General features: G+C 44.0%; 1 protein-coding gene across 1 annotated transcript in view; it reads right to left on the reverse strand.

Moving 5' to 3' along the window:
- LOC144454057 (diacylglycerol kinase beta-like) overlaps positions 1-23,421 on the reverse strand; it is a 139,342-nt gene that overhangs the window by 45,282 nt on the left and 70,639 nt on the right. Inside the window, exon 9 of the mRNA XM_078154692.1 lies at positions 20,208-20,298. Coding sequence (XP_078010818.1) covers positions 20,208-20,298 — 91 coding nt within the window. The remainder of the gene's footprint in view (positions 1-20,207; positions 20,299-23,421) is intronic.

Genomic DNA, 23,421 nt, shown 5'->3' on the forward strand with positions numbered 1-23,421 from the left:
ATGGACGGATTCAGAGGGAACCTTGTGCTGGATCCTTCCACCATTTTCCAAAGCACTGAGCTACCAAGCCTTCCAAACCATCCCACATCCTGTCTCCAATGCGATTTGGAGGCACTTTAATTTCTTCCAGAACCCCAGCTTGCTTCAAGGCCCCCTTCTCTACTGAGTAAATCTGAGGGAGAGGAAGATGGAGGGGAGGAGCAAAGCCTGCCGGGAGAGTGGTCCTGCTCCCTGGTGCTTTACTGAACTCCTTCTTCTCCTATTCCATTTCCATGACATCACCCAGTTGCCCCTGCCCCATCCTGGCAGCAGCATGTGGAGGGCATGGGGGAGGGGATGGAGGCTGGCTCCCTTCCCGAGCCCGGAGCAGCTCAGGAATTTGTGTTATGAGGAGGCCGGGAGAGCTCTGCTCTCTCCCCAGGCCCGCCCCCCCCCGCCCCCCCGCCCCCCCCCTCCCCCGCGCACAGTCGGTGGGGACACAGGCAGCTGTCCGGGGCGCTCAGCATTCGTCTCCTTTGCAAGGACAGTTCCTCCTGTTCTGGTTTCATCGCCTGCCAAGGCTGAAAGGTTTGTTTTGTTGTGGGCTTGGCTGGTACAGAGGTAACCAGGATCCAGGATGAGGGAGGTCAGAGCACATTCCTGTGAAAGTCAAATGTCCCTTTCACCCTGCAAAGTCTGTCGTTCTAAAGATCAGCAATACAGCATTAAAAAATACGCAGAAAGAAGTCGAGCGGGGGACTCAAACAGGGCAGTTTTGTTACCACCTTGCTAAATTGAATATGTGCTTTCAAAAAAGCCAGATGTGCACTAGCAGAAGCTTAAAGTTTCCTACGCAATCCGTTCATTTTTGATTTTTGTATATTGGGACATTTGTGTTGCAATAAATACCTAATCAATACTAAGCAACTATTAAGCACCTACTATGACCAGGCACTGAGGATAGAGGGCTGAAAATGTTTATCAACGGAAAGTAAGTTTGTAATAAAAAAAATCTTATTGTGCTAGGGAGAATCACAGAATACTTTCTATTAAGGATTTATTCTTGCCACTTATTTCCCGATTCCCCTGCCAAGCCACAGTGGTGGCAGTGGAGTATGTGAAGGGGGGGGTGGGAGATGGTGGCATACGTGGAGGGTGGTGGTGGAAGGTGGCGGTTGGAACCTAGGACCCTTCCGTGGCCCACCCCCCGTCAGTTCACATTTTCTCCAGTTCTCTGCTGTTGATGACCTGAAAAAGATGGCTCTTTTGAACTCCTATGGGACATCTTCCTCAGCTGAAAGCCTCCAACTATTCCATTTTTAAAGGTCTCCAGAGAAAGAGATTCTACAACTTTCTGCGATGACCTATTTCAGGATTTAGCATCCTTTTTTGGTCAGGAAATTGTTTTTTTCTGTCTGATCTTTTGTCCCAAGACCGTTCAGCAATCTGACTTCTCTCCTAGCTCTCTCTAGAAACCCATGAGTAGAATATTTATTCCTATTAAATTCATCTTGTTAGATTCAGCCCATCATTCCAACCTGTCAAGATATTTTTGGATACTGAGTCTATCCTCCAATATGTTAGCTGTCCCTCCAAGCTTCATATTATCTGCCAATTTGTTTTGGTTTTATGTTATTTATTTTAATGTTGATGAATTATGAAATATATGATAGTTCTTATATGATGTAGGGTTATACAACATATAAGCACAGTATACAGAAAGCTTAAAATATTTAAAAAATTCCTAAATAGAAATTCCCAGACAGAAAATACAACTTTTGTTTTCCAACAAACACAGTTAAAAACTATACCTTACACTTATTTTCTAGGACTATAAGATCTGCCATAGCCGTAATCAAAATAATAACTCTTATATTTCCTTCTTTTGTGACTCCTGCTTACAGGTCACCTATATCTGTCATAGTTATCATAGAGAGAAGAGTGGTAAACATTTTCCCTTTCCTTGGCTTTCATATAATATGGTGTTTTGTGATTCCCTTGTGCAAAATGAATTTCCATTTGATGTCCACAAACCCATTTTCAATTCCAAATTATGCAAGGTACCTTTAGTATCACAAACATCTTCAAATTGAGCATAAGCCAGTTCTCTTGGACAATGATAAGCATCAACCATAGGACCATAATGACTAAATTCCTAGTGCAAGTCTTCAGACCTGGTATTGTAGCCACATTCTTCATCAAGAGGGACACGTTGGTTTGGTACAAGTAAGGGAACATGGAGATGGTAAATGGGGAACAAAGATCCAGTGGGCAAGAGCAAATCATCTTATCTGCAAATTAGACAGGCTTCTTTTCTCTGTCTTTATCCAAGTCATTAACAAGAACATTGACTAGCCCAGGGGGAAGATTCCCACAACACTCCTCTACAGATCCTCTTCTGAGTTGACATTGACTCATTACTGATTACTCCTTTGGTAAGATCTTCAACCACTTCTGGATTCACTTTACTCTCATGTCACCCACATTTCTCCATCTTGTCCTCAAGAATAGAATGAAAAATTTTGTCAATGCTTTACTGAAATCTAAACAGATTATGTTTACAGTGTTTTTCTTATCTAGGAGTCTAGAAACCAACAAAAGGAACTAGGATTAGCTGAAAATGACCTATTCCTGATCAAGCCACTCAGGGACTTTGTGATCACTACTTTCCTTTCTGAGTGCTCACAAACCATCCCTTTAATAGCATACTCTAGAATGTTGCTAAGAATAGAAGTCAAGTCCACTGGCCTGTACAATTTAAAGACTCTACTTTCCTTTTCTGAAAGTCAGGATGGTTTTTGCCTTTCTCTAGGGCTGTGGCACCCATCCTGTTCTCTCAGATCTTTTAGAGATCACTCACAGCAAAGAGTACTTTGAATTGACTTTTCAGGGAATATGTTGTTTTCCCTCTATAAAACTGAGGCCAAAAACTCTTATGTTTTTGTCTTTGTTTCTTCAGTATCTACTGAAGTGACTGCCACATTTTTATTGTTCTGGATGTGTGATTCTGTTGGTCTGTAGAATTCCCGTTGAAGAAACTTCCTCTTCCAAAGGAGGTTAAAATTTATTGTGCAACTTATAGTCATAGAAAGTTGCCTGGGAGGTAATTTTCTAAGATATTGAGTGGCTTTCCCATGGTCCCACCATCAGTTTGTGTCAAAGGTGGGACCCATCTTCCTCATTCTAAGGCTGACTCTTTATCCATTACACCACACTGTCTGGCACTTAACAAAATATTGTTCAATGAGTGAATGAATAAATAAATCCTTTCATCTGAGTAGATATCCTAGCCTTTCTTTTATTTGCCTCTTGCCCTTTTACTTTAAAAAGCAAACAAATGAAACTTGTTCCTATTCATCACTAGTCCCTGCTCATTCAGTGTTTCAGTGCTCCTGATACTGACATTGGTCTCATAGGACAAGTTCTTTTGGAACCGTCCTCAGTTATTTGCCTTTACTTTCATCTTCTTTATGTTTCCTTTAAAAATCTGATTTCGGGCTCAGATTCCTAAAATCTAGCCACTGCTGGGATTCTTATAATCTAGCCACTGCTTAGATTCTTATAATCTACCCATGGGCTGAGATTCTTATAATCTAGCCACTGCTTACCCATCTTCAGACTCCTTAAGAGTCTGCCCAACATGATGGACGTTCTAATAAACCTTGCCTTTGGGTGAAAGAAGGCTTGGGTCAAATTCTTTTGGGCAGGACCCGCGTGTTGTGGTTTTGGAGTCCCAGCACCCCTGAACCTCTAAACCGCATCATTTTGGTGGCCTGTACGGGGAAACTGCCTAACCCCAAGTTCTTCTCCAGCCAAGACTGGAAGAATATGGGCCATTCACCTACAGTTGGTAACAAATAGTGAGTACCAGCCAATATCCCCACATTGTTCCCTGGATGCAGCCTGTGTTCAGTTCCAGTCAATCTCCTCTTGGGACCCCTTTTAGGCAGGGACAGGTCTATGCCCCTTGCCAGCAGGAAGCAATTTCAGAAGCCGAGACCTTTGCCCCTTACTCCAAAAGAATTTGGGTCCCATTTGTTTGAGGGGGTAATGATGGGGTTGAGATCTGGGCCCCAGAAAGAAAAAAACCTGGACTTTCCCAGGTGGCCAAATCTCTTACATTTGCCTGAGGTTATAATCTCAATCTCCCCTCCTTTGTCTTACCTCCCTATGGCCCTTGGCCATTTCCCACCCTTAATCCTAGCTGGGCTCCATTCTCCCTTGGCCACGTGGTCCAGGTCCCAGGAGTTCTGTTCACCCCAGTTTACTGGCCACTCCTAAGTCCCTCCCACAGTCTTTCTGTATATAAGGTCCACCTTGTCTCCATTAAGATGCTCAGATTCCTAAAACGTAGTCACTGCTGGGATTCTTAAAATCTAGCCATGGGCTGAGATTCTTACAATCTAGCCACTGCTTCCCCATCTTCAGACTCCTTAAGAGTCTGCCCAATATGGTGGATGTCCTAATAAACCTTGTCTTTGGCTGAAAAAAATAATCTGATTTTGTCAGTGAGCTCCTTGTGCATCCACATTAGTATCTTTAGGCAGCCACTCCATGTACATCACAGCATTTGTCACCAAGTCAGCAATTTAAAAAACTGTGCTCAGTTCCAGTCAGTTGGTGAATGGTACAAGTACAGATCCCCGGACACTTCACTAGACACCTCCTTTCAGAGTGACCTTGAACTATTACTGACTATTCTTTGGGTCTGGTTAATCAACCAGTCCTTAAAACCACTAAACTGTCTCTGAGCCAAGATGGTCCAAACAAGAGCTACTCCCAGCTCCCTTTCATCTCCTTGAAACATTAAAAAAGTAAAAGAATGATTAAAAAAGAGAGGCAAAGAAAAGAACGACAATGAAAATCACAAGAAAGATGGAATAAAATGAGCAAACAACAAAGGAGAGGCCACAATACAATGAATGAACATAGGTTACAAACAATCCCAGCAACCCCTCTGTGCAGAAAGACAACACTATTGATATCTACAGAAACTCTCTTGGAATAAGTGTGATTTAGAGATGAAGGAAAGAACTGAAGGAAGAAAGAAGGAAATGAACAAAAAGTGGAGCTCTCAAAGAAGACCAAAAAAGACAGATAATGGAATCAACTCTTTAGAACAAATCACAGGAATCTCGCTAAAAGCAGTGGACACTCTGAAAACCAGATTGGCATATTTGGAATTGAAAAAAATGCAGATGGAGCAAAAAAATAGCAGAAAAAATAATAAAAAATGGTGAAATTTGACTGAGATCTGTACAAGCCAAAGCCATTGGTCTTGAAAATGGAACTCAATGATACACTCAGAGAATTATTGGTATCCCAGAAAAATGAAACAAAACCCCAAAATAATGATAGTGATTATCATTATATTAATAAAATAACATTTATACAGCATTTTGTTCTGGGAATAGTACTCCATAGATAAAGGCATTTCATCCTTGTGAAAAGAAAGGATTGTAGAGAGAACCTAGAACTATACACTTATTGGGTTGGCCAAAGGAAGTATAAAAACTGAATCACCCTAAAGGTGAAATCAAGGAATATGGGCTTGTGCTGCTTAGCAGGTGGGGAGTGGTGATGCTATCTACGTAGGAAGACTGGGATCAAATTATTTCAAGCAAAATAGATGGAAGTGACATGGAGCTATTTTTTTTCCCAAGTAACATGACAGAATTTGATAGAAGGAAACAGATTTAATTATTTTAACCTTGAATGGCAAAATTGCCATGAATCATTTATTGATCCGTAACCCTAGTGGGTGTCTTCATCTTTGCATTTGTTTAATTTTGCATAAATTTACATCTCTAGGGAACTATAAGCCCTTTGAGAACAGGGAATGCCTTGTTTTTGTCTTTGTAGCCTCAGAACACTTTTCTTCAGTTCCATTTTTACCTCCTCTAGAAGCACATCTAGGATTGGCTGTGATGTGAGAATCTAAGTATGGCAACTCCATTCTCCCTGATGGTGAAAAGAATTTGTCATAAAAAATATTTGCAGATCATTCTCACCATCTGGTTGTTGACCCCCTTCCAATTTCATCTGTAAATTCACCAAAGATGACTTTGTTTAGTTTTAATACCAATATTCTACTGGTATCTTCCTTCCTTCCTTCCTTCCTTCCTTCCTTCCTTCCTTCCTTCCTTCCTTCCTTCCTTCCTTCCTTCCTTCCTTCCTTCCTTCCTTCCTTCCTTCCTTTCTCTTTCTCCTTTTTCCTTCCATCCTTCTCTTGCTGAGTTCATAGAATATTCCAGTTTATGAAGAATTGAAAATGAATGTTTATCCGTGAGCAATGGAAAGAGTGCATGGTAGGTGTGAGTTGGCTACAATGAATTCCAAAGAATGATGGAGACTAAACTTGAACTGTGTTCTGTTCTAGTTGTTACCTTCTAAAATATGGACAAACTGGAGATTGTCCAGAGGAAGGTGACTCGGGTGATGGTAGAGGTGGAAACCATTTCCTGTGAGAACAGGTCCAAGAAGCTGAGGATGTTTAGCCCAAAGACAAGGAGAAGGTTTGGGGTGGAGGGGAGTGGTGGGGATGGCTTCAAGTGTTTGAAGTGCACTTATGTGGAAAAGGGATGAGTCTTGCTCTGTGCAGCACTGAAGGACAGAGCTGGGACCAGCTGAGTCAATCTATAGGCTAGGCAGATCTCAGCTCCCAATGTGCAGGATCTTTCTCACAGTTAGTGCCATGCAACAATGGAACCTCTACTTTGGGAGGTAGTGGCTTTCTACTTCTGGAAGTATCTGAACACAAGCTGGATTGCCATTCCTCAGGGCTGCTGTAAAAAGGAGGGGTTTGAATGGCTGAACATTTACTCAGGTCCCTTTCATAGACCTGTGATGTCAATGGGCCAGGGAACTCTTCTACCAATGCAGGTTAGCACCTGTTTTGCAAATTGTAGCCTTAGACTAATGGTTCTTTTTTTGTGTGTCATTGAATCCTTAGGCAATCTGGGGAAGCCTCTGGCCCCCTTCTTAGAATGTTTTTAAATGCCTTAAACACGTAAAAATACAAAGGAAACCACTTATATTGAAATACAAAGATCAAAATATTTTTTAAAAAAAGTATAAGTTCATGGACGCTAGGTTAAGAACTCTTGCCTCAGAGAGTGGCCTGAAGCATTGAAAGGTTAAGTGATTTTCCCAGAGTCTTTCCCAGGTCTTTCAGACTCCAAAGTTGGCTCTGTCTACTACAGTGGTTTGACATCACTCCAATAGAAACAGATCTACTGCCTGCCTAGTGACTCAGAAAATCACAGATTCACATTGTCTATGTTTTATTGTATTTTTATTTACTGCGTAAAATTACATTTTAATCTGGTTTGAGCCACTCAGGAATGTTGAGGGTGTGGGAGTTTAACACCTCTGTGTATGTGTGTGTATGTATGTACATGTATATATATATATATATATATATATATATATATATATGTGTGTGTGTGTGTGTATATATATATTTGTTTATATGTCTGTATATACATACAGTATAAATATATATACATAGCATGTATATATATACACAGTTTGTGTGTGTGTGTGTGTGTGTGCGTGAGTATTTATGTGCTAGGTGGTACAATAGATATAGTGCTGAGCCTAGAGGCAGGAAGACTTGTCTTCCTGAGTTCAAATCTGGCCTCAGACTCTTAGTAGCTGTGTGATCCTGGGCAAGTCACTTAACCCTGTTTGCCTCAGTTCTTCATCTGTCAAATGAGCTGGAGAAGGCAATGGCAAACCACTCCAGTATTTCTGCCAAGAAAACTCCAAAGGGGGTCATGAAGAGTTAGACATGACTCAACAACGTATCTATGTATATACACGCACACACACGTATTCACACACATATATGTATATTTACACATACATACACATATACACACATATGTACCTATATACCATACTGTATTTAGATGCTTTTTATAGGGATTCTTCCTGACTCCTGGCCCATGCTCATTCCATATCCTTTGTGCCACTGACTTTGTGCCACTGAGGGGCAATGAAATTTGGAATGAGGTTTTGATAAGTGGAATTCTGGCCTGTATCTGTGGGCCAAGGAGTGTGGCCTGGCTGGCCCCTAGATGTGACCTGAGGCAGAGCTTCCAATGGGGAGAGTGTGTTTTCTTCCTCTCTTGCTGGTCTCTATGCCAGCGCCCAGGCAGCTCAATGGTGCTTTTGAAAGAGGACAGCTGGCAGGGGCGTTGGCCAGGAGGTTGGACCCAGAACACTGTGCTGGTTGAGGCGAGAAAAAGAGGGGGGTGCTTCATTCATCTCCAAGGCGGGAGCTCCATTCATTTCCAAGGGGGGGCCTCCAACACAAAACTGCTGTTTCTCCATATTCTTGGCTCTTGCCTCAGAGCTGGAGGAAGGGCGAAGCTATGACATCTTCCCTCTTCCCCCATGCTACCCTCCCCAATTTAAAGTCCTGGCAGGCTAAGCCCTCTTTGCTTAGGAAGAAGAGTAAATATACCTTAGGAGATGTCTGGGCAGCTCATGCTGGGAAAGGGAAGCTTTTCATTTAGAAAGAGAAGGAGCTGCCTGTCTCCAAGAACCAGTCAAAGAGGGAGTTCAGAGGCACTTGGTTAGGTGGGTAGCGGATAGAGGTGTCTGGATTTCTAAGCCTACCTTGGATAGTCACCACAAGACCCTGGGCAGATGCCTTTGCCTTTCTAGGCTTCAGTTACTTCATTTGTAAAATGACGTGGTCTCCAAGGTCCCTTCTATATCTACATCTATCATACTTTGATCCTCCCGTGCCATGTATTAGCTGCATGACGCTAGATAAGTTGCCTACCATGTCTGGACCTCAGTTTCCTCATCTGTAAAATGATGAGGGTAGGTGGCCAAGACAGTCTCAAAAGTCCCTTCCAGCTCTCATGACAGTTGGGGCTCTGGTATAAGGATTCTGACCCAGTTGCTTCATCACAGAGCCCCTTCCAGTGATCTCATGGACAAGGGACCAACATTCCCCATGTGCTCATGTGCCCCCTCACTTGCCCAAGTGTGGGAAAGAGGTGGGAGAAGCCTGGCATTTCCTGGCTCTGGATCAGTTAGCCTGGACTGTCCTCCACTTTCAAAGATCTTAGCAACAATTCGTGTGGGCATGAAAGCCGCTGTCTGGCCAGACTAGGAGCTATGGGAACCATGGAATAATTCAGCAATGCCCATGACACACTGGGGAATTGGGAGCAGAACGAAATCAGAGGATACCAGGCATCCCATCCACTCTTGGCAGTTCCTAGACCCATGTGGGTCCCCTGAACACTGAAGACTTCCATTGACATGGCGGTGGGGGTTGAAATTGGCAGAATGTTAACTGTTTTCTGTTCACAGCAATGGGGGGAGGGCCCCCTTTGATATGCTCCCAGTCCCCAAAGAAGGCATCCTGGCTCACTCAACAAATAAGTCATCAATTCTAGAATAGAAGTGTAAAAAGAGGTATTGTATAAGGATTTCTGGATCTTGGATTCATAGACTTAGACTTAAAAGCTACCTTACAGGGGCTACATTGATTTTGCATACATTTTGAATGAAAGACAATGTTGTGTAGAGGATTGAGAGCTTGCCTTGCAGCCAAGACTTGCTTTGGACCCTCTCCAACTGCCATGGGGTAGTTAGGTGGCATAGTGGTTAGAGCACTGGGCTTGCGATCAGGAAGGCTTACTTTATGAGTTCAAATTTGGCCTCAGATACTTCCTAGCTGTGTGACCTTGGGCACGTCACTTCACCCTGTTTGCCTCAGTTTTCTCATCTGTTAAATGAGCTGGAGAAGGAAATGACAAACTATTCCAGTATCTCTGCCAAGAAAACCTTCAATGGGGTCATGAAGAGTTGGGTATGATTGAAATGACTCAACAAAAGCAAAGCTTTGTGACCCTGAGGAAATCGCCTAACTTTCCAGCACTGAGGTCAATGTTCTAACACTGCTTATTGCAGAACAGGTGCCAATCTGCACTGGCAATCAACCATCAGCATGTATGGAGCGCTTACTCCGTGCAAAGATACCAAGAATAGAAGGGAGATAACTTTTGAGGGGGAGGTGTAGGAGTCTTGAGGAGATGAGAAGATGGGACTGGGAGGCCCTCTGAAGTGAGTCTTAAAAGAAGCCAGATAGAGTCAATTCCTCAGTGCAAACTCCCAAAGTAATGGCGATCTGGTTATGAAACAAACAAACAGCTGTCTCTGTTTCTGTCCCTGTCTGTCCATCTTTCTTTTTTCTGTCTCTTAGGTATATAACTATATGGGAACATGTCAGCTCCCATAGAATTTAAGCTCCCTGACGACAGAGACTGTTACAGGGAATGTATCTTTGTAGCCCCAGAACCTGGACAGTTGCCCAAGGTCACTCAGGTAGTAACAGAACTGGGATGTGGACCCAGTCCCTCTTGTGTCCAAATGCAGTGGTTTCTTTCAGTGGAAGACATTTAGCCCTTGTCCTGCTTCACCATTTAAACAGATTCTTTATACCCAGTGGTCATGTGTGTCCCTTTCTTTCACTGAGGGGCTCTGAAAATTCAATAATACAATGATATATATGAATTAATACAGAAGGCAGTGTGGCTCAGTGGGAGCAATGCTGGGAGGAGCCATTTTTCAAATCACAGCTGTGACCTTGGCCAAGTCCCTTCACATCCTCGGGACTCAGTTTTCTCCTCTGTAAAATGGGGCGGGTGGCTAGACCTTCCAGCTCTGACTCTGTGATGCTGTGACTCCATGTCCCAGCGGAGCTTTGGAGGAGAACCCTGTTGCAAAGCCTGGGCAAACATGAGGTACAAGGGAGAAAGAATGGCAGAAGTGAAACGAGCAGTGAACCCACCCATAGAAAAGGAAAAAGCGGGAAGTAAGAAAGGTAGAGGTCAGCAGTTGCTAGCTGAAAATGAAAATTTCTAACCAGGATGTGACAGAGAAGTCTTCTAGTGCATAGCATTTGCAGCATGGTATGCGTCTTTCCCTTTTGTTGGGTAAGATTGTGAGGGTAACCTATCTGAGCCACCTTTAAAAGGAAGGGTTGAATCGGATGGTCTGAGCTGAAGTCCCTTCCAGTTCTAAATCAACCATCTTTTTTGCCTATTAGCTTACTGGTCTTGTGACCTTGGGCCAATTGCTTTGCTTCCTTGGGCCTCAGTTTACTCATCTGTAAAATGGGGGGGCTTGCATTAGATGGCAGCTGAGGTCCCTTCCAGCTCGAGATCTGAGATCCTATCTTAATTTCCACTGGTTGTGTAATATGGAGAAATCACAACCTTTCAGTGCCCCAGCACTGAAATAGCTATGTAGTCCAGTGGATAGAGCTCTGGGCCTGGAGTCAGGAAGACCTGAATTCAAATTGTCCCTGACGTTTATGAGCTATATGATCCTGGGAAAGATACGTATCCTCTGTTTGCCTCAGTTTCCTTGTCTATAAAATGGGGATAGTAACAGCACCTACCTCCCAGGGTTGTTGTGAGGATCAGAGGAGATAATGATTGTAAAGCACTTAGCATAATATTTGTCATATAGTAGATGCTATATAAATGCTTATTTCCTTCCCTTCCCCCCAGGCAACGCTATAAGATTGTTATAGAATTTATAATGCTCCATCTGCATAGATACAAGTTTCCTTATAAAAAATTCCCTATGCCAGTGAAATTATAGATCCAGGTAAAAACAATATACATACATACGGACTACAACACATTGTTGGAAATATGATCTCCTTGACACATTTTGCTTTCAATGACATAGATTTCCATCCATCCGTAATGCTTCATCTATTATCCTCTTCTCAGTTTTCTCCTTATGGTCTTTGGGGATCATTTGACTTAGTTCAGTGCATCAGCAAGCTTTCTGCAAACTTAATTTTCTTCTTTTGCTTTTCATTGTTGTGTGTGGTGGCAATGCTCATAATTTTTCACCATTGTCCTCCATGAGATTTTAGCAATGACTTTGCATTCTAAACCGATGTTGCCCTGGACTGCCACATTTCTCTGTTTCTAGTCTGAGGTGGTTTATTGGCTCTTTGAGTCTCCACATTGTAGACACTGATTTACATGGGTAATGTAATGTGAATCCTTAGGAAATGGTGATAGTCTCTGTCAATGTCCATTCTTTTATCCATTTCCCATTTTGTGTGTGTGTATGTGTGGGGGGCATCAATGGCTTCTTTAAGCAGGTCAGATTGGCTTCTTTCATGACTTATTCTTAAATCACATTTTCAAGATCTTTCTTTTTTCATCTTACTCTCTTATCTTCATCCTTACAATCAAGTCATCAGATATTAAAGTGCATGCTAATTTAATTTGGCGAATTTTATTGAGTTCTTCATAGATGCTGTTGGATGAACTGCAATTATATAACTTCCTGGTCGTCATTTCATACAAATGCTCTTTGTGAGCAATGCAATCGAAGATGACCAAACTGCCCGTGGAATGATGTTTCTTGTTTCTGTTGGAAAATTGATACAGCCCATATCTTCTTTTATTTATCTCTCCAAGGAAAGTCTGTGAGCCATCCATCCACCTAGCTTTAACTTCTTTGCCTTTTATTTTTATGCCCCTCCATGTGCCCCATGATCCAACTTCATTGGTCTACTTGGTGTTTCTCAAACATGGCGGGCCATTTCCTGTCTTTTTGCCTTTGCACTGGCTCCTCTCCCCTCCCCCTCCCCCCCATATCTGGAATGTTTCTGTGCCACACACTTACCTCCTGGTTTCCTTTAACTCCCCAGACTTTTCCTAGTCTATCTACTAGAGCCTTCTCCTATGAGAATACTTCTCATTGACTTCATTATCTTAATGGAGACTAACTCTTGTACTGAGCACTTTGACATGCTCAGCTGATTCCGTTCCTTATGTGGGAGAGGTTGGAAAAGCCTTAGAGTGTGGGAGATGTAAAGACATTCTGTAACTGGTTCTGGTCTGCTAACCATGTGGGTAGGAGAAGCCTTTTTGATTGGTTGCATGGCTGGAACTGGGAGGGTCTTCAAAAAACTTGTAGTTGGTGTTGACTTTTCCTCTTTGGCTGAACTCTTGGTTTGACTCCTTAGCCGATGGCATCTGATGAGAGACAACTCTTCCCCATTGAGTCCAACATGAAGCCTGTTAATACGGGACTGGGTTCTTTTCTGGCTTCTGTGTGTGGTCTTTCTATTTTAGGTGACAGAATTAGAGAGCAGGTATCTCAGTTGGTTTCCACATTTTCCAGAATCCCAATGCCTGGATTTTGCAGCCAGATGACCATTGATGCCTTAAGGAGTGATTGTTGGAATCCAGTTCAGTGGGAACCGAGGACTTGTCCAGCAGCCATGCTGCATTTGGACATGAATGTGGTAGGACTCATATTATGCAAGAACTCGGCCAAGCTTGAGCCCATTCTCCCCAGAAAGCAAGATGGAATAGGAGAGAATGTGTCCCCAAGATGTGGGGGTGGGGTGGGGTAGCAATTGTCTAATTGCCATATATTCAGAGTGAATTTCCCTTTGTAAAAGCTTATTGATATTAAGCTGGAGAAGGAAATGGCAAATCCCTCCAGTATCTTTGCCAAGAAAACCTCACATGGGGTCACAAAGAGTCGGACACGACTGAAACGACCGAAGAGCAGCAACGAAACCTGGTGCTAAGTGGTGACATGGAGCTGGGGGACTAATTGGGAGGCGCAGGGAAACAATGGGGGCTGCTAGAGAGATGTCTGCTGCTCTGACTGATTGTGACAGTGCCCCACGTAGCTGGAGCCCTGCTCTGCTGCCCAGCACAGGGGGGAATGTGGAGGAATTCCACTGCCCTTATCCCCTTCCCCTAGACTCCCTTTGGATGGGTGCAACTGGTCCCTGTTTCTGAGCTTGTTTCCTTACTCAGCCGTAAGTTGCTTTTTCTCCCCCCCCTTTCTGACCTAGTTTTCTTTCTCATAAACATTTGTGGTCAGCTCAGACACAGGTTGCTTTGTGTGTACTCATCCCAGGTCTGAGCATGGAGCATGGCGGCATTGGCAGCTCTGGCCACAGGGAAGGAAATTGATGAGGAAACTTCCTTCCTAGCTCAGGGCTGGTCAACTTATAGCACCTCTCTCTAACTGGAGCATATTTTACTAGACATTTATCCTATATTTTGTCATAACTTCATAAATTCTCCATAGAAGAGTAGAAAGGAAACCTGGTTGTTTTCTTTTTTCACTGTTCTGTCTGCCTCTCTACTGGTCCGACCTGTCTTTCATTTCTATTGGCTGTGACCAGAAGTGTGGCAGGGTCCCAATTCCAATGGGGAGGGGAGGAGAGGGGAGGGACAGTGAAAGGCACTTCCTTCTTTCTCCAGTCTTCAGAGGGACAGACACAGACAGCAGAAGAGAGGATGGGAGTTAGGTGGGAAGGCTTGACTTTGAACTCGTTTTAGTAGTGGAGATGGGCAGCTCTCAGCTCTACCCTTTTCTTGTTGGGAAGAATAGTGAGGAGGGTCCTCATAGCTATTCTCCAAAGCAATGCCTAGACATTCATGCATATGTACATACACACACACACACATGTTGAAATGCATGCACACAGTGACCACACATGTACACTTACTTTCACACATATACGTGGATGTACATATGCACATGTGCACATGGATATGAGCACACACATGCATGTGCAAATGTATATGTATGTGAATAGTGTTGGGGAGGATAGAGTCTGTACCTATTATTTCATTTGCGTTGAAGAACCCTTTAGATGGACACTCCCTTCAGCTGTGCTGATCAACTGTTACTTCATCATGTCATCTCCCCTACTCCATAAACTTCAGTGATTCCCTATTACTTCTAGGAGCAAATATAAAATGCTCTGTTTGGCATTCAAAGCCCTCCATAATCTAGACCCCTCTAGCATTTCCAGTCTTCCTACCCCTTATTCTCCAACATGTTCTTGATCCAGTGACACCAGCCTGCTCTTTGTTCCACCAACAAGACCCTCACCTCTCAGCTCCTGTCATTCTCGCTGGCCATCGCCCATGCCTGGACGCTCTTCTTCTTCCTCTCCACCCACCGGCCTCCTTGGCTTCCTGTAAGTTGTAGCCCAAGTCCCATCTTCTACAGGAAGCCTTCCCCAAGCCCTCTGAATTCCTACGCTTCCCTTCTTTTGATTATTTCCTGGTTGACTCCAACATAGTGACGTCATTCTGGTCCTCTGACTACAAAGGACAACAACCCACTAATCCTGCATGTAGCTTGTTGTATAGATTTGTTGGCATGTTGTCATCCCACCCCCACCCCATTTGATTGTAAGTTCCTTGAGGGCAAGGGCTATCTTTTGCCCTACTTTGTGTCCCCAGTGCTTAGCGCATGCCTGGCACATAGTAGATACTCAATACGTGTTTATTGAATTGAATAGTGTTAGAGAGGGGCGCTGAGAGGTCAGGTGACTTGCCCAGGGTTACACAGCCAGGATTGGTCAAAGGCAGGACTTGAATCCAGATCTTCCCGACCCCAACGCCAGCTTGGTGTCTGCTAAGTGGTAGTTCTTCTCTTGTATGTTTATGTATGTGTGTGTCTCTGTGTGTATGCATGTGTTTTATGTGTGTATGTACGCACACAGTAGATGTGTTTTGTATATGCACATGTATATGTTTAGGTATAGGCATGTATGTGTATATGTACACGTGTTTACATGCATGTGTATGTGTGTATGTGTGTACATGTCTAGGTGTGTCTATATAATATTGTGTCTATAATAATATTTAAATCTCAATCAACAAATATTCCATTAAGTGTCCGCTCCACGCCGGGCACCTGACTAGGACCTGGGACACGACTAAAGCGAGACAGTCCTGCCTTCAGATTCTACTGCGGGATCAGGCCCATTCATAGATAACCAGGCCTTCTTGTGGTATGATAGATAGAGCCATGGTTCTGAAGTCAGAGGACCTGGGTTCAAATTCCACCTTTGACGACCGCTCAGTACTTGTGTGACATTGAGCAAATTACTTAGCCTAGCTGGGCCTCAGTTTCCCCCTCTGTCAGGTGAGGTGGTTGGCCTGGGCCACATCAGGTCCCTTCCTCCTCCAACTCTAGGATGCAGTGCCCCGGGGGTGGGGAGGGGCAGTAAACATGGGATAAAATAAATAGAGAGGGATCTTTTTTTGGACCGGTGGCATTAACGGCCTGGAGAATGAACAAAGGGGTCTTGAAGGAGCTCTATCATATGCTGTTTAGTCCCCAGTAAGAGTCATGGAAAGAAACTTCCAAAATATATGAAATGATCTTTTTTTTAGCAGTCTGCCAAACTTTTATTAGTGTTTCTCAGCCATGATTTATGGTCATGCTGTTAGTTTGCTCCTGTGCTCCTTCTAAAAATACTTATTTCCAAGTTGTGGTGGGGTGGCTAGAGCCCCAGACTTGAAGTCAGGAAGACCTGAGTTCAAATCTGGCCTCAGATATTAACCAGCTGTGATCCTGGGCCAGTCACTTAACTCTGTTTGCCTCCGTTTCCTCATCTGTCAAATGACCTGGAGAAGGAAATGGCAAACTGCTCCAGTATTAAAATAAGTACATTTAAAAAAAGACAAGTCAGCTAAACAATCAGTGCCCCAGATAACTAAGGCTAGGTGTCAGAGCAACAGCTGATCTGCGCCAGAGGCAGCAGATCCTCAGTGGAGTTCCCTCAGACAGGGCAATCATACGTCTGGTCTAACCCCCCTCCCCCCAAGATGCTCCAGTTTGGTGATCTCACCAGGGTAGGTGTTCCATCCCCTGGCCAGATGGCAGTCCTTCCCTGCCCATTCTGCACATTTCTCATCCCCATCTTTCCACAAATGCTCCAAAAAAGGATCTCCCAACATTCTAGAGGATCTCATCGGATGCTTTCAATGTTCCACAGGTAGGCCACCCTTGGGCCATCCATCTGTCTAGCCAGTCACAGAACTCTGCTAAGACAGCAAACCTGTCTCGGAGGCCCCACGGCAGAGGGTCCTTGCACATTCCTATTCTCCCTGACCCCATCAGCAGCTCCCATCTCTCTCGGGGGGTAATGTTCAGGGACCTCACATCTTTCACCCACACCACTCCTTTAAATTTTCTTCATTTTTCATCTCTGACGCCTGTCAGGCAGGATCCAAATCCATCCTGGAAAAATCAGCTGTTTTCTCAACTGCACAGTGGGCACCCCTCCTGTCTGCCAGCCCATCAGACTGCTTCTCACATGATTTCCCTTTTTCTTTTTGCTCACTCTTTATGGATAAATGCTAAAAAGGACTGTTATTGGGAGACAGAGATAACAGGAGGTTTACCAAAGCCCTCCCCAATGGCCCATAACACACACACACACACACACACACACACACACACATGCACACACGCACGCACGCACAAAATCCCACTGTGCATGGTGAAGCATGAATCCTGAGCAGAGACTAAAAAGAGCCTTGTTTCACCTTCTGTCCTGAGGCCTTTTTTCTAAATAATGGAAATAATCTTTCTTATGGGAACCAAAGCCAGTAGAGAGAGGCCTAGTCACATACTCGTGTGTGTGTGTGTGTGTGTGTGTGTGTGTGTGTGTGTGTGTGTGTGTGTGAGAGAGAGAGAGAGAGAAAGAGAGAGAGAGGGGGGAGAGGGGGAGAGAGGGAGAGAGAATGACTGTATTCCTGGCAAAGTGTCAAGCACAGCTGTAGGAGGTAGGAGACGTCAGCTCCTTCGGTTCCCCCAGCTCCACATTCACACAGCATATGTTTAAAGAGCCCCTGCCAGATGCTTGTACCGACAGGAAAACTGCCCGTGTGTCTGTTTTCTCCAAACTCCTCCATGCAGCCACGGCCCTCTCCTTCTTCCCCCACCTCTCCCAATCAGCATATTTGTATGTAAATAAAAGGGGGGGGCTCCCTCCTCCCCCTGGCCGCCCCTCAGCATCCTTCAGGCACCAACAGCTGGGGAGGCAGCCCAGCTCTCCCCGCGTGGCCTTTTCTTGGCGAAAGTTCACTGGGCGGATTCAGATGGAGAAATCAGCCCTGCCCATTGGTGCTTTTGTAACCAGGCAACAGAGGGAGAGGCAGAGAGGAGGCCAGCAACGAAGCCAGAGAGGACTTTGAGAAACCTTTGAATTTGGATTTGATTCAAAAGCAGCCTGGGGAGGATTATTCCCTCTGGAAAATCAGCATCCACAACAAGCAGTCTGGCAGACAGATCCGGGACCCCAAAAGGCTAAGCATCCCTGGGCTGGACCATCTCAAAGGTTGCTCTGGAGCTGCCACCGATGAATGGTGGCATCCCTTAGTTTCCTCAGAGCTTTGTGATGAGGACAAAAGAAGCTGACAGGCACTGTCCACCAATGGCCAGAACACACTTCAGAGTCAAGAGGGTGCAGGTGCAAGATCCACCTGACTGAGGGGCTCTGGGCAGGTCACTTGACCTCTGGGGTCTCAGGCCTCTGACCCCTGATCTGCATTGGCAGAGGGAGCTTCCTCACTGGTGCTCCCTGCACCAGTGAAATCACAGCGGAGTTCAGGGGAGACAGCTCAGAGGGCTGGTTTGCAAGGGGCAGCCGAGGAGCAGCTTCATGAGCCAGAGGTAATAGGGCAGACTCAAGGGGCCGCCCCTTTTAGGGATGAGAGGCAACTAAGAAAGCTCCAAGAAGGCTGGCATTGCAGACCTTGGCTTCAGATCCAGGCTCTGCTGTTTACTCCCCCTGTGATCTTGGATAAGTCACATCACTCGCTGGGCCTCAGTTTCCCCCTTTGTAAAATGAGCCATTTGGGGCTTGCTTCCAGCATTAGTTGTCTGACACTCAGAGCCTCATCACTGTGGTGAGAGGAGCCAGAGTGTGTTAATTAGCTAGGAAAGGAAGAACAGAGGGGTGTCACACAGGTTGATGCAGGCCCAGAAAGATTCTGGGAAATAAGGGATTGTGGAAATGGCAAGGCCCCAGAGGAGAAGGATCATGGGGGCCTAGATCCAGAGCTGGAAGAGACTTTGGAGGCCATTAAGTCCAAACACCTCAATTTACAGATGAGGAAACTGAGGCACAGAAAGAACAACTGTTTTGCATCGTGCCAAGATCTGACCTGAGGATTCCTGACTCTAAGTCAAGCTACTACAGTACGATCCCGCCCAGAGGGCCTGCTTCAGTGGCTCCCATGGCTGCCATCAGTGGTACCATGTTTGTGTCATCTCCCAGACCTTCCATTCAGTCACCAGTCCTTGGCCACAGCCTCCACCTTGGTCACCCCTGTCACTCCCCACACTTGGCCAGAGTGGAACAGCCAGAAGACCGAACTATGTTATATTGTAGCATATTATGTTAGATGATAGGATAGCATGTCATAGATTATATTGTTACAACCATTACACTGTGTTATATAATATGATGATATGTTATATATTATATCATGCAATATGATATATTATGTTGCTATATTGTCATATATCATATTATATCAGATCATACTATATACTATCACATTGCTACATTTATTTTGTTATGCTGTTTTATTATATTATGTTATATACGATATGATAGAATATTATATTATGTTATGTTCTATTATGTTGCTATGGTTATTATGTTACATTATCAAACTGTCATACTATGTCATATTATTACACTGTGTCACACCATATATCATGTTTTATTATACCATACTCTGCTATATTATCCATCCCCTCCCATTTAGCATATAACAATCATCACATCATATCATTCTATTATTTCATATCATGCTATATAATACTGTCTTGTACCATATTATCAGCCATATAATTTCATCTTATAGCATGCTGTATTTTACTATTTTTAATCATGTAAATTTATTTAGTGTTTTCAAGCTTACAAGGTGTTTTATATAATGATCTCATCTGACTTTCATAACACCCAATCAATCAATCAGCCAGTACTGATTAACCATCTACTCTGCGTCATGTGCTAAATGAAACCCTGTCTTGCCCTGAGGACCTTACTGTCTAGCCAGGAGAGACAACATGCACACTTACATTGCCTAGGAACATACCCAATAGATCGAGGGTGATTTGAAGGGCAAGGCACCAGCACCTGGAGTTCAACAATAACACCGTGAGGTGGGCACTACAGATGGTGTTCTTTCTATTTTGGGGAGGAGGAAAATGAGGCCAAGACAGGAAAGTCCCACTTTGCTTGAGAGGCAGAATGGAAGAGTAAATAGCGTGTTGGACTTGAGTCAGGAGACCAGGGTTCGAATCCTGCCTTTGTGTGTGGGAGGTGGACTCGATGTCTAACCTAAGGTCCTTCTAGCTCCAAATCTGCAATTGCAAGGACTCACCTCCACCTCTATGAAGGTATGCAGCTTTTTGCAGGTTGAAGCAAAGGTTTCTGTTGTGCCAAATTCAAAGTACCACAGCCTATTCTTCATCCTAGGATGCAAAATAGAGAAAAAAGTGGGGCTCATTCAAGACAGCCTTGACCTGCCCCCAGGTGGACCCAGATGTTCCCAGGTGGACCCAGACACCCAGATCCTAAGCATTCATAGAGGGAATGACAGGCACTGATGAGAAAGAAGCATGCCCCTCCTCTGGTTACAGCTCTGGTGTCATTAAAATCCTAGAAGTGGTCATCTAGGCCATTTCCCTGCGCGATAGACTGCCATTATATCAGTAATCCAACAAAATTCAACAAAAGTCCATGAAAACTTCTACCTTCATGCCTCCAGTGATGATTAGCACTGCCTCACAAGGTGGGCCTTATTATGAAGTTCCTTAGATTAAACTGGAGTTTGTCTACCTTTAATTTGAACCCACGGATACCATTTAATTTCTCTGAAATTAAAGCAGGATGAATCTAATGGATCAGATCAGAAGCAGGAGAGAGTGGTTCTAGCCCCTATTCTGTCTCTAATGAGCTGGGTGACCCTTAAGTAGGTTGCTTCTCTGAGCCTCAGTTTTCTCAGATATAAAATAAAGGAGCCAGACTAGATGATCTCTAAGGTTCTCTTCTAGCTTGGAAAGGCCATGATTTTGATCCTTCTTGAAGACAGAGATTATGTCCTTCCCAATGTCTTCTTTTCTCCAGACCAATTATGAGTAGCTCTTTCAATTCAGCTTAATCAATCAATCAATAAGCATTCATTACACACTTATCAAGTGTCAGGCGCAGTGCCAATTGTGAGAGCTACAAAGAAAAAGGGAAAGCAGTTCCTGCCCTCAGGGAGCTTCCATTCTGTTGGGGAGACAATGTGCACATGAATAGGTAATTGATCCTCAAGCTCTCTTGTTATCTTCCTCTGGGTGTGCTCTAGGTCACCAATATCCTGTGGCCAAAATTGAACACAAGTCTCCAGAAGGGGATTGACCAAAGCCTAGCAAGGAGGCTCTCACCTCTCTCATTACGGGCAATTGGCTTCTCTTAATGCATCCATGTCAATTTCCAACAATGACTTATGTGTGAAAAGGGGTGTGGAGGGAGTTCATTGAGGAAATGCATAATTGGAAAGGAGGCTATGGTTTGAGTAAAGGAAGCAGATGGACAGTCGGAGTACGCCCCTGGGACCCAATGATTGTAAGAAGACCTAGGAGAAGGCTTCTAGAAGGTTGGCTAGATCTGAGGAGGAGGAGTGGGAATGGACCTGTGGTAGCACTGGCTCAGGGAACTCCCAGGAGAGGAAGCTCCCTCTACTGATGCAGGTTAGCACCTTCTCTACAACTAACAATCTTTAGAGAGTTGCCCTGGCTGCTGAGAAGTTAACTGACTTGTCTAACATCATACAGCCAGGATAAGTCAGAGATAAGACTTGAACCGAGGTCTAATTGGCTTTGAGGCCAGCTTTCCCTCCACTATGCCAAGCTGCTTCTCCTGGAAGAATATGAACTACAATAATAAGAGCTATTAAGAACAACAATAAGAACCAATAAGAGCTAAGATTTACTTAGTGGCCGTGGACAAAACAGTGGATCTGGAGTCAAGGCAAGTCACTTCACCTCTCTGAGACTCAGTTTCTTCATCTGTAAAATGGGGATAATAATAGTGCCTACTTCCCAGGGTTGTTGGAATGACCAAATGAGATAATATTTGTAGAGTTCTTTGCAAACCTTAAAATGTTCTCCCCCCCCCACCCCTCACTTCTCTGTCTCTCCCTCTCTTACTCTCTGTCTCTGTCTCTCTGTCTCTCTTGTCTCTTCTCTCTCTCTCTCCTGGTTATTATCACTTCACTTTACTTTAAAGTTTGAAAAGTACTTTATAAATGTTCATTCATTTGTTCCTCCCAATAGTACTGTGAGGTAAGTGCTATTATTATCCATCGTCTTCATTTTATAGGTGAGGAAACTGAGCCTCCCAGGAGCTAAGTGATGTGCCCAGCAAGTTTTCTGAAGCAGTTTTCAAACACTAGTATTCTTAACTACACATAGAGGACTCTGTTCACGGACTATGGTATGGGGTGGGCCATAATCTGCACCATTGGAAACAATGAGAAAACCTCTTGAAAGGATGGGAGTAGACTGTCACATTCATTTTTATGGCAACCATGTTACCCTGTTGACAGGGAAATACTCAACTACTCAATGGATTTGTGATCTCATTGATTTGGAAGTTCCCTCTAATGATGCAAATTGCCACCCATCCATACCTGCCCACTCTCCTCCATGCTCTCTCACAGCTTCAGCACTGGGGGGACCACTCAGCATGGGGGATGGCTTCCCGCCTTTCTCGGCAGTAATACTGTTGTTCAGTTGTTTTTCAGTCATGTCTGACCCTTTGTGACCCCACTTGGGGTCTTCTTGGCAGAGATACTGGAATGGTTTGCCATTTCCTTCTCCAGATCATTTGACAGATGAGGAAACAGGGGCAGACAGAGTGAAGTGACTTGCCCAGGGTCACAACAGCTACTAAATATCTGAGTTGGTATTTAAACTCAGAAAACCAGTCTTCCTGACCCCAAGCCTGTTTCTCTATCCACTGTTAAGTGATTAACCCCTTATGCCTCCAAAAAAAAAAAAGAGAACATTTAACAATTTAAATGATTACTACCAATTTAATAGGCATAATGAAAGGACATCTCAGAGTTGTTTTCTTTTCATTTTTCTGATTATCAGATAGTTTGAGCAGTTTTTCAAAATCATGAGTAACATATTTCTTATTTGATTACTTATCCATCAAATCCCACACTTACAAAATTGATCCAATTCATTCCTAATTTTTGGATGTCAGATTTTTATCAGAAATATCAAAGGCAATGATTTTCCTCCTATCTGTTTATGTTCTTTTTATTTTGGCTGCGTTGCTTTTTGTTGTTGTACAAGAGCATCAAATCTGGCCTCAATCCTACTCACGGTCAGAGGGGAGGCTGAGAGCCTGCCTTTCCGAGCCAGAACCATGGAATAGAAGAGCCCTGGGCTAGGTGTCAAAGGCCAGCTATCTACTTACTTACTGGCCCTGTAACTTTGGGCAGGTCACCCAACAGCCATGAGCCTTGATTTTCTCATTTTCAAATGGAGAAAATGATATCTGCCTTCCTTACATTACAGGGCTGCTTTAAGTCTGAA

Source organism: Phascolarctos cinereus, unplaced genomic scaffold (assembly GCF_003287225.1).
Source record: "Phascolarctos cinereus isolate Bilbo 61053 unplaced genomic scaffold, phaCin_HiC Scaffold_5;HRSCAF=322, whole genome shotgun sequence".
Classification (NCBI taxonomy): Eukaryota; Metazoa; Chordata; class Mammalia; order Diprotodontia; family Phascolarctidae; genus Phascolarctos; species Phascolarctos cinereus.